The sequence below is a fragment of the Oncorhynchus gorbuscha genome, linkage group LG16 (assembly GCF_021184085.1).
Source record: "Oncorhynchus gorbuscha isolate QuinsamMale2020 ecotype Even-year linkage group LG16, OgorEven_v1.0, whole genome shotgun sequence".
NCBI lineage: Eukaryota > Metazoa > Chordata > Actinopteri > Salmoniformes > Salmonidae > Oncorhynchus > Oncorhynchus gorbuscha.
The window spans coordinates 727139-739763 of NC_060188.1; the positions used below are offsets into that span (position 1 = coordinate 727139).

The window sequence follows — 12625 nt, forward strand, 5'->3', positions numbered from 1 at the left end:
ATGCTGGAAACATCCTCATGTTTTCCCAGTGAATGACATCTGAACAACTCCAGCATCCTGCAGCGTGTCTCCACCTGCTTGACATCTGTATTATTCGTGTGTGTGTGTGTGTGTGTGTGTGTGTGTGTGTGTGTGTGTGTGTGTGTGTGTGTGTGTGTGTGTGTGTGTGTGTGTGTGTGTGTGTGTGTGTGTGTGTGTGTGTGTGTCCCTCCAATTGCTACCCATTTGTTAATTGATCCAGCCACTAAGACCCGACCAACAGAATGCCCGGCTCCCTAAGCCCCTGGGGGCTGTGATCAGGGGATCAGTATTATCTGTAATCGGCTTAGCAGGCCTGCCTGACAGGATGTTATGGCCTGCTCTTGTGCTTCTTGGATCGACAGACGATCAGTGTTGTAACACTCACTCAGGAAACATCTCCATAGTCTTAGAAACGCTTCCTCTGCTTCGACAGACAGAGCGACAGACAGACAGAGCGACAGACAGACAGAGCGACAGACAGACAGAGCGACAGACAGACAGAGCGACAGACAGACAGAGCGACAGACAGACAGAGCGACAGACAGACAGAGCGACAGACAGACAGAGCGACAGACAGACAGAGCGACAGACAGACAGAGCGACAGACAGACAGAGCGACAGACAGACAGAGCGACCGACAGACAGAGCGACCGACAGACAGAGCGACCGACAGACAGAGCGACCGACAGACAGAGCGACCGACAGACAGAGCGACCGACAGACAGAGCGACCGACAGACAGAGCGACCGACAGACAGAGCGACCGACAGACAGAGCGACCGACAGACAGAGCGACCGACAGACAGAGCGACCGACAGACAGAGCGACCGACAGACAGAGCGACCGACAGACAGAGCGACCGACAGACAGAGCGACCGACAGACAGAGCGACCGACAGACAGAGCGACCGACAGACAGAGCGACCGACAGACAGAGCGACCGACAGACAGAGCGACCGACAGACAGAGCGACCGACAGACAGAGCGACCGACAGACAGAGCGACCGACAGACAGAGCGACCGACAGACAGAGCGACCGACAGACAGAGCGACCGACAGACAGAGCGACCGACAGACAGAGCGACCGACAGACAGAGCGACCGACAGACAGAGCGACCGACAGACAGAGCGACCGACAGACAGAGCGACCGACAGACAGAGCGACCGACAGACAGAGCGACCGACAGACAGAGCGACCGACAGACAGAGCGACCGACAGACAGAGCGACCGACAGACAGAGCGACAGACAGACAGAGCGACAGACAGACAGAGCGACAGACAGACAGAGCGACAGACAGACAGAGCGACAGACACAGTCCAGTCTAAACCCCACTGATACGTTCTGTCTGATGAGATACAGACCAGTCTAAACCCCACTGATAATCAGAGTCTTTATAACATTAGAACTGAGATGGATCAGAGTCTTTTTAACATTCGAACTGAGATGGACCAGAGTCTTTAACATTAGAACTGAGATGGATCAGAGTCTTTATAACATTAGAACTGAGATGGACCAGAGTCTTTATAACATTAGAACTGAGATGGATCAGAGTCTTTATAACATTAGAACTGAGATGGATCAGAGTCTTTATAACATTAGAACTGAGATGGATCAGAGTCTTTATAACATTAGAACTGAGATGGATCAGAGTCTTTATAACATTAGAACTGAGATGGATCAGAGTCTTTATAACATTAGAACTGAGATGGATCAGAGTCTTTATAACATTAGAACTGAGATGGATCAGAGTCTTTATAACATTAGAACTGAGATGGATCAGAGTCTTTAACATTAGAACTGAGATGGATCAGAGTCTTTATAACATTAGAACTGAGATGGATCAGAGTCTTTAACATTAGAACTGAGATGGATCAGAGTCTTTATAACATTAGAACTGAGATGGATCAGAGTCTTTATAACATTAGAACTGAGATGGATCAGAGTCTTTATAACATTAGAACTGAGATGGACCAGAGTCTTTAACATTAGAACTGAGATGGATCAGAGTCTTTATAACATTAGAACTGAGATGGATCAGAGTCTTTATAACATTAGAACTGAGATGGATCAGAGTCTTTATAACATTAGAACTGAGATGGATCAGAGTCTTTATAACATTAGAACTGAGATGGATCAGAGTCTTTATAACATTAGAACTGAGATGGATCAGAGTCTTTATAACATTAGAACTGAGATGGATCAGAGTCTTTATAACATTAGAACTGAGATGGATCAGAGTCTTTAACATTAGAACTGAGATGGATCAGAGTCTTTATAACATTAGAACTGAGATGGATCAGAGTCTTTAACATTAGAACTGAGATGGATCAGAGTCTTTTTAACATTCGAACTGAGATGGATCAGAGTCTTTATAACATTAGAACTGAGATGGATCAGAGTCTTTATAACATTAGAACTGAGATGGATCAGAGTCTTTATAACATTAGAACTGAGATGGATCAGAGTCTTTATAACATTAGAACTGAGATGGATCAGTCTTTATAACATTAGAACTGAGATGGATCAGAGTCTTTATAACATTAGAACTGAGATGGATCAGAGTCTTTATAACATTAGAACTGAGATGGATCAGAGTCTTTATAACATTAGAACTGAGATGGATCAGAGTCTTTATAACATTAGAACTGAGATGGATCAGAGTCTTTATAACATTAGAACTGAGATGGATCAGAGTCTTTATAACATTAGAACTGAGATGGATCAGAGTCTTTATAACATTAGAACTGAGATGGATCAGAGTCTTTTTAACATTAGAACTGAGATGGATCAGAGTCTTTTTAACATTAGAACTGAGATGGATCAGAGTCTTTATAACATTAGAACTGAGATGGATCAGAGTCTTTATAACATTAGAACTGAGATGGATCAGAGTCTTTTTAACATTAGAACTGAGATGGATCAGAGTCTTTTTAACATTAGAACTGAGACGGATCAGAGTCTTTATAACATTAGAACTGAGATGGATCAGAGTCTTTATAACATTAGAACTGAGATGGTTCAGGCCCCATCTTCTTAACATCAGATAATAATATAATAATATATGCCACAGATGGTTCTGAGGACTTGATGGAAGTTGTTCTCTGATTCCTTTGAGTTCTCTGACTGAACTTTTAAGAAGTTCAGTTTCAAAAGATTTCTAAGGTTTGAAGACTTAGACTCTTCAATGTTTTAGTAAGACTCTTTAGTAACGGGTCATCAAACACAGAACAATAAGACTAGTTTTGACTTTGTGGTAGAGGTTCTTTACAAATATTTCACACATTTAATAAATGTGCTATTTGAAAATGTATTTCCATTATAAATGGCTTTGCTTTAATCAGAAATTGACTTTGGGTCTGACTATTTTACCCATGTGTATTTAGAGTAGAAACGTAGTCTAGTCCATAGTCCTCTGGTGTTAACCTCTTGATACTCCCGTATCCGGGAGCGTAACCATAGCCTCAAATGAATTAGCATAACGCAGTGGACATAAATACCCCTAGAAACTTTTCCTATTCATGAAAATCGCAAATGAAATGAATTAATATATTCAAACACAAGCTTAGCCTTTTGTTAACTCAACAACACTTGTCATCTCAGATTTTCAAAATATGCGTTACAGTTAATGCTAGACAAGCATTTGTGTAAGTTTATCATGGCATAATGCTATGCTAGGCTCTGCTGGCAGCAGGCAACATTTTCACGAAAATAAGAAAAGCAACCAAATTAAATAATTTACCTTCAGATGCTTTCACTCAGGAGACTCCCAGTTAGATAGCAAATGTTCCTTTTTTCCAAAAATATTATTTTTGTAGGCGAAATAGCTCCCGTTTGTTCATCATGCTTGGCTGAGAAATCAACCGGAAAATGCTACCACTACAACGCCAAACTTTATTCAAAATTAACTCCATAATATCGACAGAAACACGGCACACGTTGTTTAGGATCCATCCTCAAGGTGTTTTTAACATTTATATTTGATAATATATCTGTCGAGGCAGTTGGTTTCTCATAAGAAGCGATTGGAAAAATGGCTACCTCAGTATTTTACACAAGATTTTCTGCGGGAGACACCATGTGACCACATGCTATATATGGTCCCTTACGGCTATTCTTCAATGGAAATGCCTAAAAAGACGCCACAATGCTGTAGACACCTTGGGGAATACGTGGAAAACGTAAGCTCATTCGTAGCTCATTCACAGCCATATAAGGAATCATTGGCATGAGGTGGTTTCAAAAAATGCGGCACTTCCTGGTTGGATTTTTATCTGGGTTTCGCCTGTAACATCAGTTCTGTTGCAATCACAGATAATATCTTTGCAGTTTTGGAAACGTCACAGTGTTTTTTATCCAAAGCTGTCAATTATATGCATAGTCGAACATCTTTTCGTGACAAAATATCTTGTTTAAAACGGGAACGTTTTTCATCCCAAAAATGTAATTAGCGCCCCCTAATGCTTGGACTTGGTAATGGGAACCTGTTTCCATCCTCTTTGTAATGTCTCTCTCTTTTTCTCTCTTTCTGTCTCTCTCCCTCTGTATTTCTGTTTCTCTCTGTGTATTTCTGTCTCTCAAGGTCTGTCCTTCTCAATCTAGATATTTTGTTCCTTTTCTTTACAATGCATTGCATAATCAGAAGAGGCAGCGTGTAGGTATATTAAAAACACCAGGACCAATCTTCCACTGGCTGCATGACTCTGCCTCTCCTTCTTTAGTTCTCTCTCTCTTACTCCTCTTCGTTTGGTGATAAACTGTTGTTTGTTGTTTATTATTTGTCATATTGCCAGTATAAAGATCAACCAACCAATATGTTTGATCTCCACATAAAACAACAGCAGTTATATAAAGTTATATAAAGTTTGAATAATATATATTTTTTTGCTTGTACCACTTTTTGAAGTTTCTTTCACTACAACTTCTTTAGAAGATGTCCTTCTCGTTGATTTGCATCATTTCCTTCCCTCCTCCTTTCCTTTCTGTCTTGTTTAATGTGTCATTGTATTTTATTTATCTGTTAAATGTGTTTCCTGTTGAGACATCCAAATGTTCCACCATGCACCATCCTGGCTACCAGTCTGTCCTCTGTCTGTTAGTGCGTCTGTTGTGTCGTTGTGTTGCTGCATGGGCTCTCTGCACACTGGGATCTCTCTTGCTCTCTCTCTCTCCTGCACTCTCTCTCTCCCCTCTCATGCTCTCTCTCTCTCTCTCTCTCTCCCCTCCTGCTCTCTCTCTCTCACCTCTCCTGCTCTCTCTCTTCCCTCTCCTGCTCTCTCTCCTGCTCTCTCTCCCCTCTCCTGCTCTCTCTCCTGCTCTCTCTCCCCTCTCCTGCTCTCTCTCTCCCCTCTCCTGCTCTCTCTCCCCCTCTCCTGCTCTCTCTCCCCCTCTCCTGCTCTCTCTCCCCCTCTCCTGCTCTCTCTCCCCCTCTCCTGCTCTCTCTCCCCCTCTCCTGCTCTCTCTCCCCCTCTCCTGCTCTCTCTCCCCACTCTCCTGCTCTCTCTCCCCACTCTCCTGCTCTCTCTCCCCACTCTCCTGCCCCTTCTCCTGCCCCTCTCCTGCTCTGTCTCTCCCCTCTCCTGCTCTCTGTCCTGCTCTCTCCTGCTCTCTCTCCTGCTCTCTCTCCTGCTCTCTCTCCCCACTCTCCTGCTCTCTCTCCCCACTCTCCTGCTCTCTCTCCCCACTCTCCTGCTCTCTCTCCCCACTCTCCTGCTCTCTCTCCCTACTCTCCTGCCCCTTCTCCTGCCCCCTCTCCTGCTCTCTCTCTCCCCTCTCCTGCTCTCTCTCCCCTCTCCTGCTCTCTCGCTCCCCTCTCCTACTCTCTCTCCCCTCTCCTGCTCTCTCTCCCCTCTCCTGCTCTCTCTCTCCCCTCTCCTGCTCTCTCTCTCCCCTCTCCTGCTCTCTCTCTCCCCACTCTGCTGCTCTCTCTCTCCCCACTCTGCTGCTCTCTCTCCCCACTCTGCTGCTCTCTCTCCGCACTCTGCTGCTCTCTCTCCGCACTCTGCTGCTCTCTCTCCGCACTCTGCTGCTCTCTCTCCGCACTCTGCTGCTCTCTCACCCCACTCTGCTGCTCTCTCTCCCCACTCTGCTGCTCTCTCTCCCCACTCTGCTGCTCTCTCTCCCCACTCTGCTGCTCTCTCACCCCACTCTGCTGCTCTCTCTCCCCACTCTCCTGCTCTCTCTCCCCACTCTCCTGCCCCCTCTCTCTCCCCACTCTCCTGCTCTCTCTCTCTCCCCACTCTCCTGCTCTCTCTCTCTCCCCACTCTCCTGCTCTCTCTCTCTCCCCACTCTCCTGCTCTCTCTCTCCCCACTCTGCCGCTCTCTCTCTCCCCACTCTGCTGCTCTCTCTCCCCACTCTGCTGCTCTCTCTCCCCACTCCTGCTCTCTCTCCCCACTCCTGCTCTCTCCCCACTCCTGCTCTCTCTCCCCACTCCTGCTCTCTCTCCCCACTCTGCTGCTCTCTTTCCCCACTCTGCTGCTCTCTCTCCCCACTCTCCTGCCCCCTCTACTGCTCTCTCTCTCCTCTCCTACTCTCTCTCTCCCCACTCTGCTGCTCTCTCTCCCCACTCTGCTGCTCTCTCTCCCCACTCTGCTGCTCTCTTTCCCCACTCTGCTGCTCTCTTTCCCCACTCTGCTGCTCTCTCTCCCCACTCTGCTGCTCTCTCTCCCCACTCTGCTGCTCTCTCGCTCCCCTCTCCTGCTCTCTCGCTCCCCTCTCCTGCTCTCTCGCTCCCCTCTCCTGCTCTCTCGCTCCCCTCTCCTGCTCTCTCTCTCCCCTCTCCTGCTCTCTCTCTCCCCTCTCCTGCTCTCTCTCTCCCCTCTCCTGCTCTCTCTCTCCCCTCTCCTGCTCTCTCTCTCCCCTCTCCTGCTCTCTCTCTCCCCTCTCCTGCTCTCTCTCCCCTCTCCTGCTCTCTCTCCCCTCTCCTGCTCTCTCTCCCCTCTCCTGCTCTCTCTCCCCACTCTCCTGCCCCCTCTACTGCTCTCTCTCTCCTCTCCTACTCTCTCTCTCCCCACTCTGCTGCTCTCTCTCCCCACTCTGCTGCTCTCTCTCCCCACTCTGCTGCTCTCTCTCCCCACTCTGCTGCTCTCTTTCCCCACTCTGCTGCTCTCTCTCACAACTCTCCTGCTCTCTCTCCCCACTCTCCTGCCCCCTCTACTGCTCTCTCTCTCCCCTCTCCTGCTCTCTCTCCCCACTCTGCTGCTCTCTCTCCCCACTCTGCTGCTCTCTCTCCCCACTCTGCTGCTCTCTCTCCCCACTCTGCTGCTCTCTCTCCCCACTCTGCTGCTCTCTCTCCCCACTCTGCTGCTCTCTCTCCCCACTCTGCTGCTCTCTCTCCCCACTCTGCTGCTCTCTCTCTCCCCTCTCCTGCTCTCTCTCTCCCCTCTCCTGCTCTCTCTCTCCCCTCTCCTGCTCTCTCTCTCCCCTCTCCTGCTCTCTCTCTCCCCTCTCCTGCTCTCTCTCTCCCCTCTCCTGCTCTCTCTCTCCCCTCTCCTGCTCTCTCTCTCTCCCCTCTCCTGCTCTCTCTCTCTCCCCTCTCCTGCTCTCTCTCCCCTCTCCTGCTCTCTCTCCCCACTCTGCTGCTCTCTCTCCCTCTCCTGCTCTCTCTCCCCACTTTGCTGCTCTCTCTCCCCACTTTGCTGCTCTCTCTCCCCACTCTGCTGCTCTCTCTCCCCACTCTGCTGCTCTCTCTCCCCACTATGCTGCTCTCTCTCCCCACTCTGCTGCTTTCTCTCCCCCCTCTCCTGCTCTCCCTCCCCCTCTCCTGCACTCTCGCTCCCCTCTCCTGCTCTCTCGCTCCCCTCTCCTGCTCTCTCGCTCCCCTCTCCTGCTCTCTCGCTCCCCTCTCCTGCTCTCTCGCTCCCCTCTCCTGCTCTCTCGCTCCCCTCTCCTGCTCTCTCGCTCCCCTCTCCTGCTCTCTCGCTCCCCTCTCCTGCTCTCTCGCTCCCCTCTCCTGCTCTCTTTCCCCTCTCCTGCTCTCTCTCCCCTCTCCTGCTCTCTCTCCCCTCTCCTGCTCTCTTTCCCCTCTCCTGCTCTCTCTCCCCTCTCCTGCTCTCTATCCCCTCTCCTGCTCTCTCTCTCCTGCTCTCTTTCCCCTCTCCTGCTCTCTCCTGCTCTCTCGCTCCCCTCTTCTGCTCTCTCGCTCCCCTCTCCTGCTCTCTCGCTCCCCTCTCCTGCTCTCTCTCTCCCCTCTCCTGCTCCCTCTCCTGCTCTCTCTCCCCTCTCCTGCTCTCTCTCTCCCTCTCCTGCTCTCTCTCCCCTCTCCTGCTCTCTCTCTCCCCTCTCCTGCTCTCTCCCCTCTCCTGCTCTCTCTCCCCTCTCCTGCTCTCTCTCTCCTGCTCTCTTTCCCCTCTCCTGCTCTCTCCTGCTCTCTTTCCCCTCTCCTGCTCTCTTTCCCCTCTCCTGCTCTCTTTCCCCTCTCCTGCTCTCTCCTGCTCTCTCTCCCCTCTCCTGCTCTCTCTCCCCTCTCCTGCTCTCTCTCCGCTCTCCTGCTCTCTCACTCTCCTGCTCTCTCTCTCCCCTCTCCTGCTCTCTCGCTCTGCTCTCTCGCTCTGCTCTCTCCTCCCACTCGCTCCGCTCTCCTGTTCTCTCTCTCCCCTCTCCTGCTCTCTCGCTCTCCTGCTCTCTCGCTCTCCTGCTCTCTCCTCCCACTCTCTCCGCTCTCCTGCTCTCTCTCTCCGCTCTCCTGCTCTCTCTCTCCCCTCTCCTGCTCTCTCGCTCTCCCCTCTCCTGCTCTCTCGCTCTGCTCTCTCGCTCTGCTCTCTCGCTCTGCTCTCTCACTCGCTCTCTCCTCCCCTCTCTCTGCTCTCCTGCTCTCTCTCCCCTCTCCTGCTCTCTCGCTCTCCTGCTCTCTCTCTCCCCTCTCCTGCTCTCTCTCTCCCCTCTCCTGCTCTCTCTCTCCCCTCTCCTGCTCTCTCTCCCCTCTCCTGCTCTCTCGCTCTCCTGCTCTCTCTCCGCTCTCCTGCTCTCTCGCTCCCCTCTCCTGCTCTCTCCCCTCCTGCTCTCTCGCTCTCCTCTCTCACTCGCTCTCTCCTCCCACTCTCTCCCCTGTCTGTAGTGAGGGATGTTTGTTGACATCTGCTCTGTGTGTTTCTCTTTAGGGGACGTGCTGTTTCAGATGGCTGAGGTCCACAGACAGATCCAAGTACAGCTAGAGGAGATGGTGGGTATATGAACCTTCATAAGGACTTTATGACACATTCATAAGCAGATTGCTAGAGGAGATGGTGGGTATATGAACCTTCATAAGGAATTTATGACACAATCATAAGCAGATTGCTAGAGGAGATGGTGTACTGTAGGAATAGAGGTCAAATAACTTTGATTTAAATGCTGAGCTGTAGTCTAAGAACAGCATTCTTATGTAGGTGTTCCTTGTGTCCAGGTGGGAAAGGGCAGTGTGGAGTAAAGTAGAGATTGTGTCATCTGTTGGGGAGGTACGCAAATTAGAGTGGGTCCAGGGTGTCTGGGATGATGGTGTTGATGTGAGCGATGACAAGTCTTTCAAAGCAGTTCATGGCTACAGATGTGGGTGCAACGGGGCGATAGTCATTTAGACGAGTTACCATGGTGTTCTTGGGCACAGGGACTATGGTGGTCAGTGAAGACACTTGCAAGCTGGTCAGCGCATGCACCGAGTATGCATCATGGTAATCCGTCTGGCCCTGTTAATGTTAACCTGTTTCAAGGTCTTACTCACATTGGCTACGGCGAGTGTGATCACACAGTTGTCTGGAACAGCTGGTGCTCTCATGCATGATTCAGTGTTACTTGCCTCGAAGCGAGCATAGAAGGTGTTTATCTCGTCTGGTAGGCTTGCGTCACCGGGCAGCTCGCGGCTGGGTTCCCCTTTGTAATGCGTGATAGTTTGTAAGCCCTGCCACAATAAAGACACGCCCCCTCCCCTGAGCGTACCTGAAGCTGCTGTTCTGTCCTGTTAATAAAGACACGCCCCCTCCCCTGAGCGTACCTGAAGCTGCTGTTCTGTCCTGTTAATAAAGACACGCCCCCTCCCCTGAACGTACCTGAAGCTGCTGTTCTGTCCTGTTAATAAAGACACGCCCCCTCCCCTGAGCGTACCTGAAGCTGCCGTTCTGTCCTGTTAATAAAGACACGCCCCCTCCCCTGAGCGTACCTGAAGCTGCCGTTCTGTCCTGTTAATAGAGACACGCCCCCCCCTGAGCGTACCTGAAGCTGCCGTTCTGTCCTGTTAATAAAGACACGCCCCCTCCCCTGAGCGTACCTGAAGCTGCCGTTCTGTCCTGTTAATAAAGACACGCCCCCTCCCCTGAGCGTACCTGAAGCTGCTGTTCTGTCCTGTTAATAAAGACACGCCCCCTCCCCTGAACATACCTGAAGCTGCTGTTCTGTCCTGTTAATAAAGACACGCCCTCCCCTGAACGTACCTGAAGCTGCTGTTCTGTCCTGTTAATAAAGACACGCCCCTCCCCTGAGCGTACCTGAAGCTGCTGTTCTGTCCTGTTAATAAAGACACGCCCCCTCCCCTGAACGTACCTGAAGCTGCTGTTCTGTCCTGTTAATAAAGACACACCCCTCCCCTGAGCGTACCTGAAGCTGCTGTTCTGTCCTGTTAATAAAGACACGCCCCCTCCCCTGAACGTACCTGAAGCTGCTGTTCTGTCCTGTTAATAAAGACACGCCCCCTCCCCTGAACGTACCTGAAGCTGCTGTTCTGTCCTGTTAATAAAGACACACCCCCTCCCCTGAGCGTACCTGAAGCTGCTGTTCTGTCCTGTTAATAAAGACACGCCCCCTCCCCTGAACGTACCTGAAGCTGCTGTTCTGTCCTGTTAATAAAGACACGCCCCCTCCCCTGAACGTACCTGAAGCTGCTGTTCTGTCCTGTTAATAAAGACACGCCCCCTCCCCTGAACGTACCTGAAGCTGCTGTTCTGTCCTGTTAATAAAGACACGCCCCCTCCCCTGAACGTACCTGAAGCTGCTGTTCTGTCCTGCCGATGGATAGAAAAAACAGCGTTTGTAAAACCAGCGTTATCAGCATGTATTTGTGTTGTTCTAATGCTTAGAATATGTTCCTCCTATATGATCACATGGTCAGGATGAACACCTGGTCCTAACTCTGTTCTGTTGTTAGAGTGATGTCACCATTAACCCTGTGCTTCTCTTCACCCCTCAATCTCTCCATCTGTCCGTCCATGCAGCTGAAGTCTTTCCACAACGAGCTGCTGTCTGAGCTGGAGAAGAAGGTTGAGCTGGATGCTCGTTATCTGACGGTGAGCATCTGACTAAATGGCTGAAACACACACACACACACACACACACACACACACACACACACACACACACACACACACACACACACACACACACACACACACACACACACACACACACACACTAGGGCACACACACTAGGGATATCAGTATCGCAATGGTTTTTCCATGCCAACAATGAAAACACAAAGCATATTTAACTCTTTGTTCCTTTTAGAAACCTGCTGTAGAATACTGTGTGCTGTAGCTTGGGGGAAAACACAGAGCATATTTAACTCTTTGTTCCTTTTAGAAACCTTCTGTAGAATACTGTGTGTTGTAGCTTGGGGGAAAACACAGGACTCTGGATGACAACATAATGATGTTTGATTCCAACATTCTGTTTTCCTGCAGAAGTTTTAAATCCGCTTTGTTTTCTGTTTCCTTCCCAGCATACTAACGATTTTCATCCAAACACACTTTACTGTCCCCCGTCAGCACAGTTATTCAGCACCACAGTTATTCAGCACCACAGTTATTCAGACCATGTCTGTCTTTCAGCTACTGTCTACCTTCACCACAGATATTTAGCACCACAGTTATTCAGACCATGTCTGTCTTTCACCTACTGTCCCCTATCAGCACCACAGTTATTCAGACCAGTTATTCAGCACCACAGTTATTCAGACCAGTTATTCAGCACCACAGTTATTCAGCACCACAGTTATTCAGCACCACCGTTATTCAGCACCACAGTTATTCAGCACCACAGTTATTCAGCACCGCAGTTATTCAGCACCGCAGTTATTCAGCACCACAGTTATTCAGCACCACAGTTATTCAGGCCATGTCTGTCTTTCACCTACTGTCCCCAGTCAGCACCACAGTTATTCAGACCATGTCTGTCTTTCACCTACTGTCCCCCGTCAGCACCACAGTTATTCATCACCACAGTTATTCAGACCATGTCTGTCTTTCACCTACTGTCCCCCGTCAGCACCACAGTTATTCAGACCATGTCTGTCTTTCACCTACTGTCCCCCATCAGCACCACAGTTATTCAGCACCACAGTTATTCAGCACCACAGTTATTCAGCACCACAGTTATTCAGACCAGTTATTCAGCACCACAGTTATTCAGACCAGTTATTCAGCACCACAGTTATTCAGACCATGTCTGTCTTTCACCTACTGTCCACCTTCACCACAGTTATTCAGCACCACAGTTATTCAGCACCACAGTTATTCAGCACCACAGTTATTCAGACCATTTCTGTCTTTCACCTACTGTCCACCTTCACCACAGTTATTCAGCACCACAGTTATTCAGCACCACAGTTATTCAGACCATTTCTGTCTTTCACCTACTGTCC

General features: G+C 49.6%; 1 protein-coding gene across 1 annotated transcript in view; it reads left to right on the plus strand.

The window, feature by feature from the left end:
- The window catches only part of LOC123998877 (brain-specific angiogenesis inhibitor 1-associated protein 2-like), a 116632-nt gene that overhangs the window by 88685 nt on the left and 15322 nt on the right, over nt 1-12625 (plus strand). The window contains exons 4-5 of the mRNA XM_046304099.1: nt 9119-9180; nt 11201-11272. Coding sequence (XP_046160055.1) covers nt 9119-9180; nt 11201-11272 — 134 coding nt within the window. The remainder of the gene's footprint in view (nt 1-9118; nt 9181-11200; nt 11273-12625) is intronic.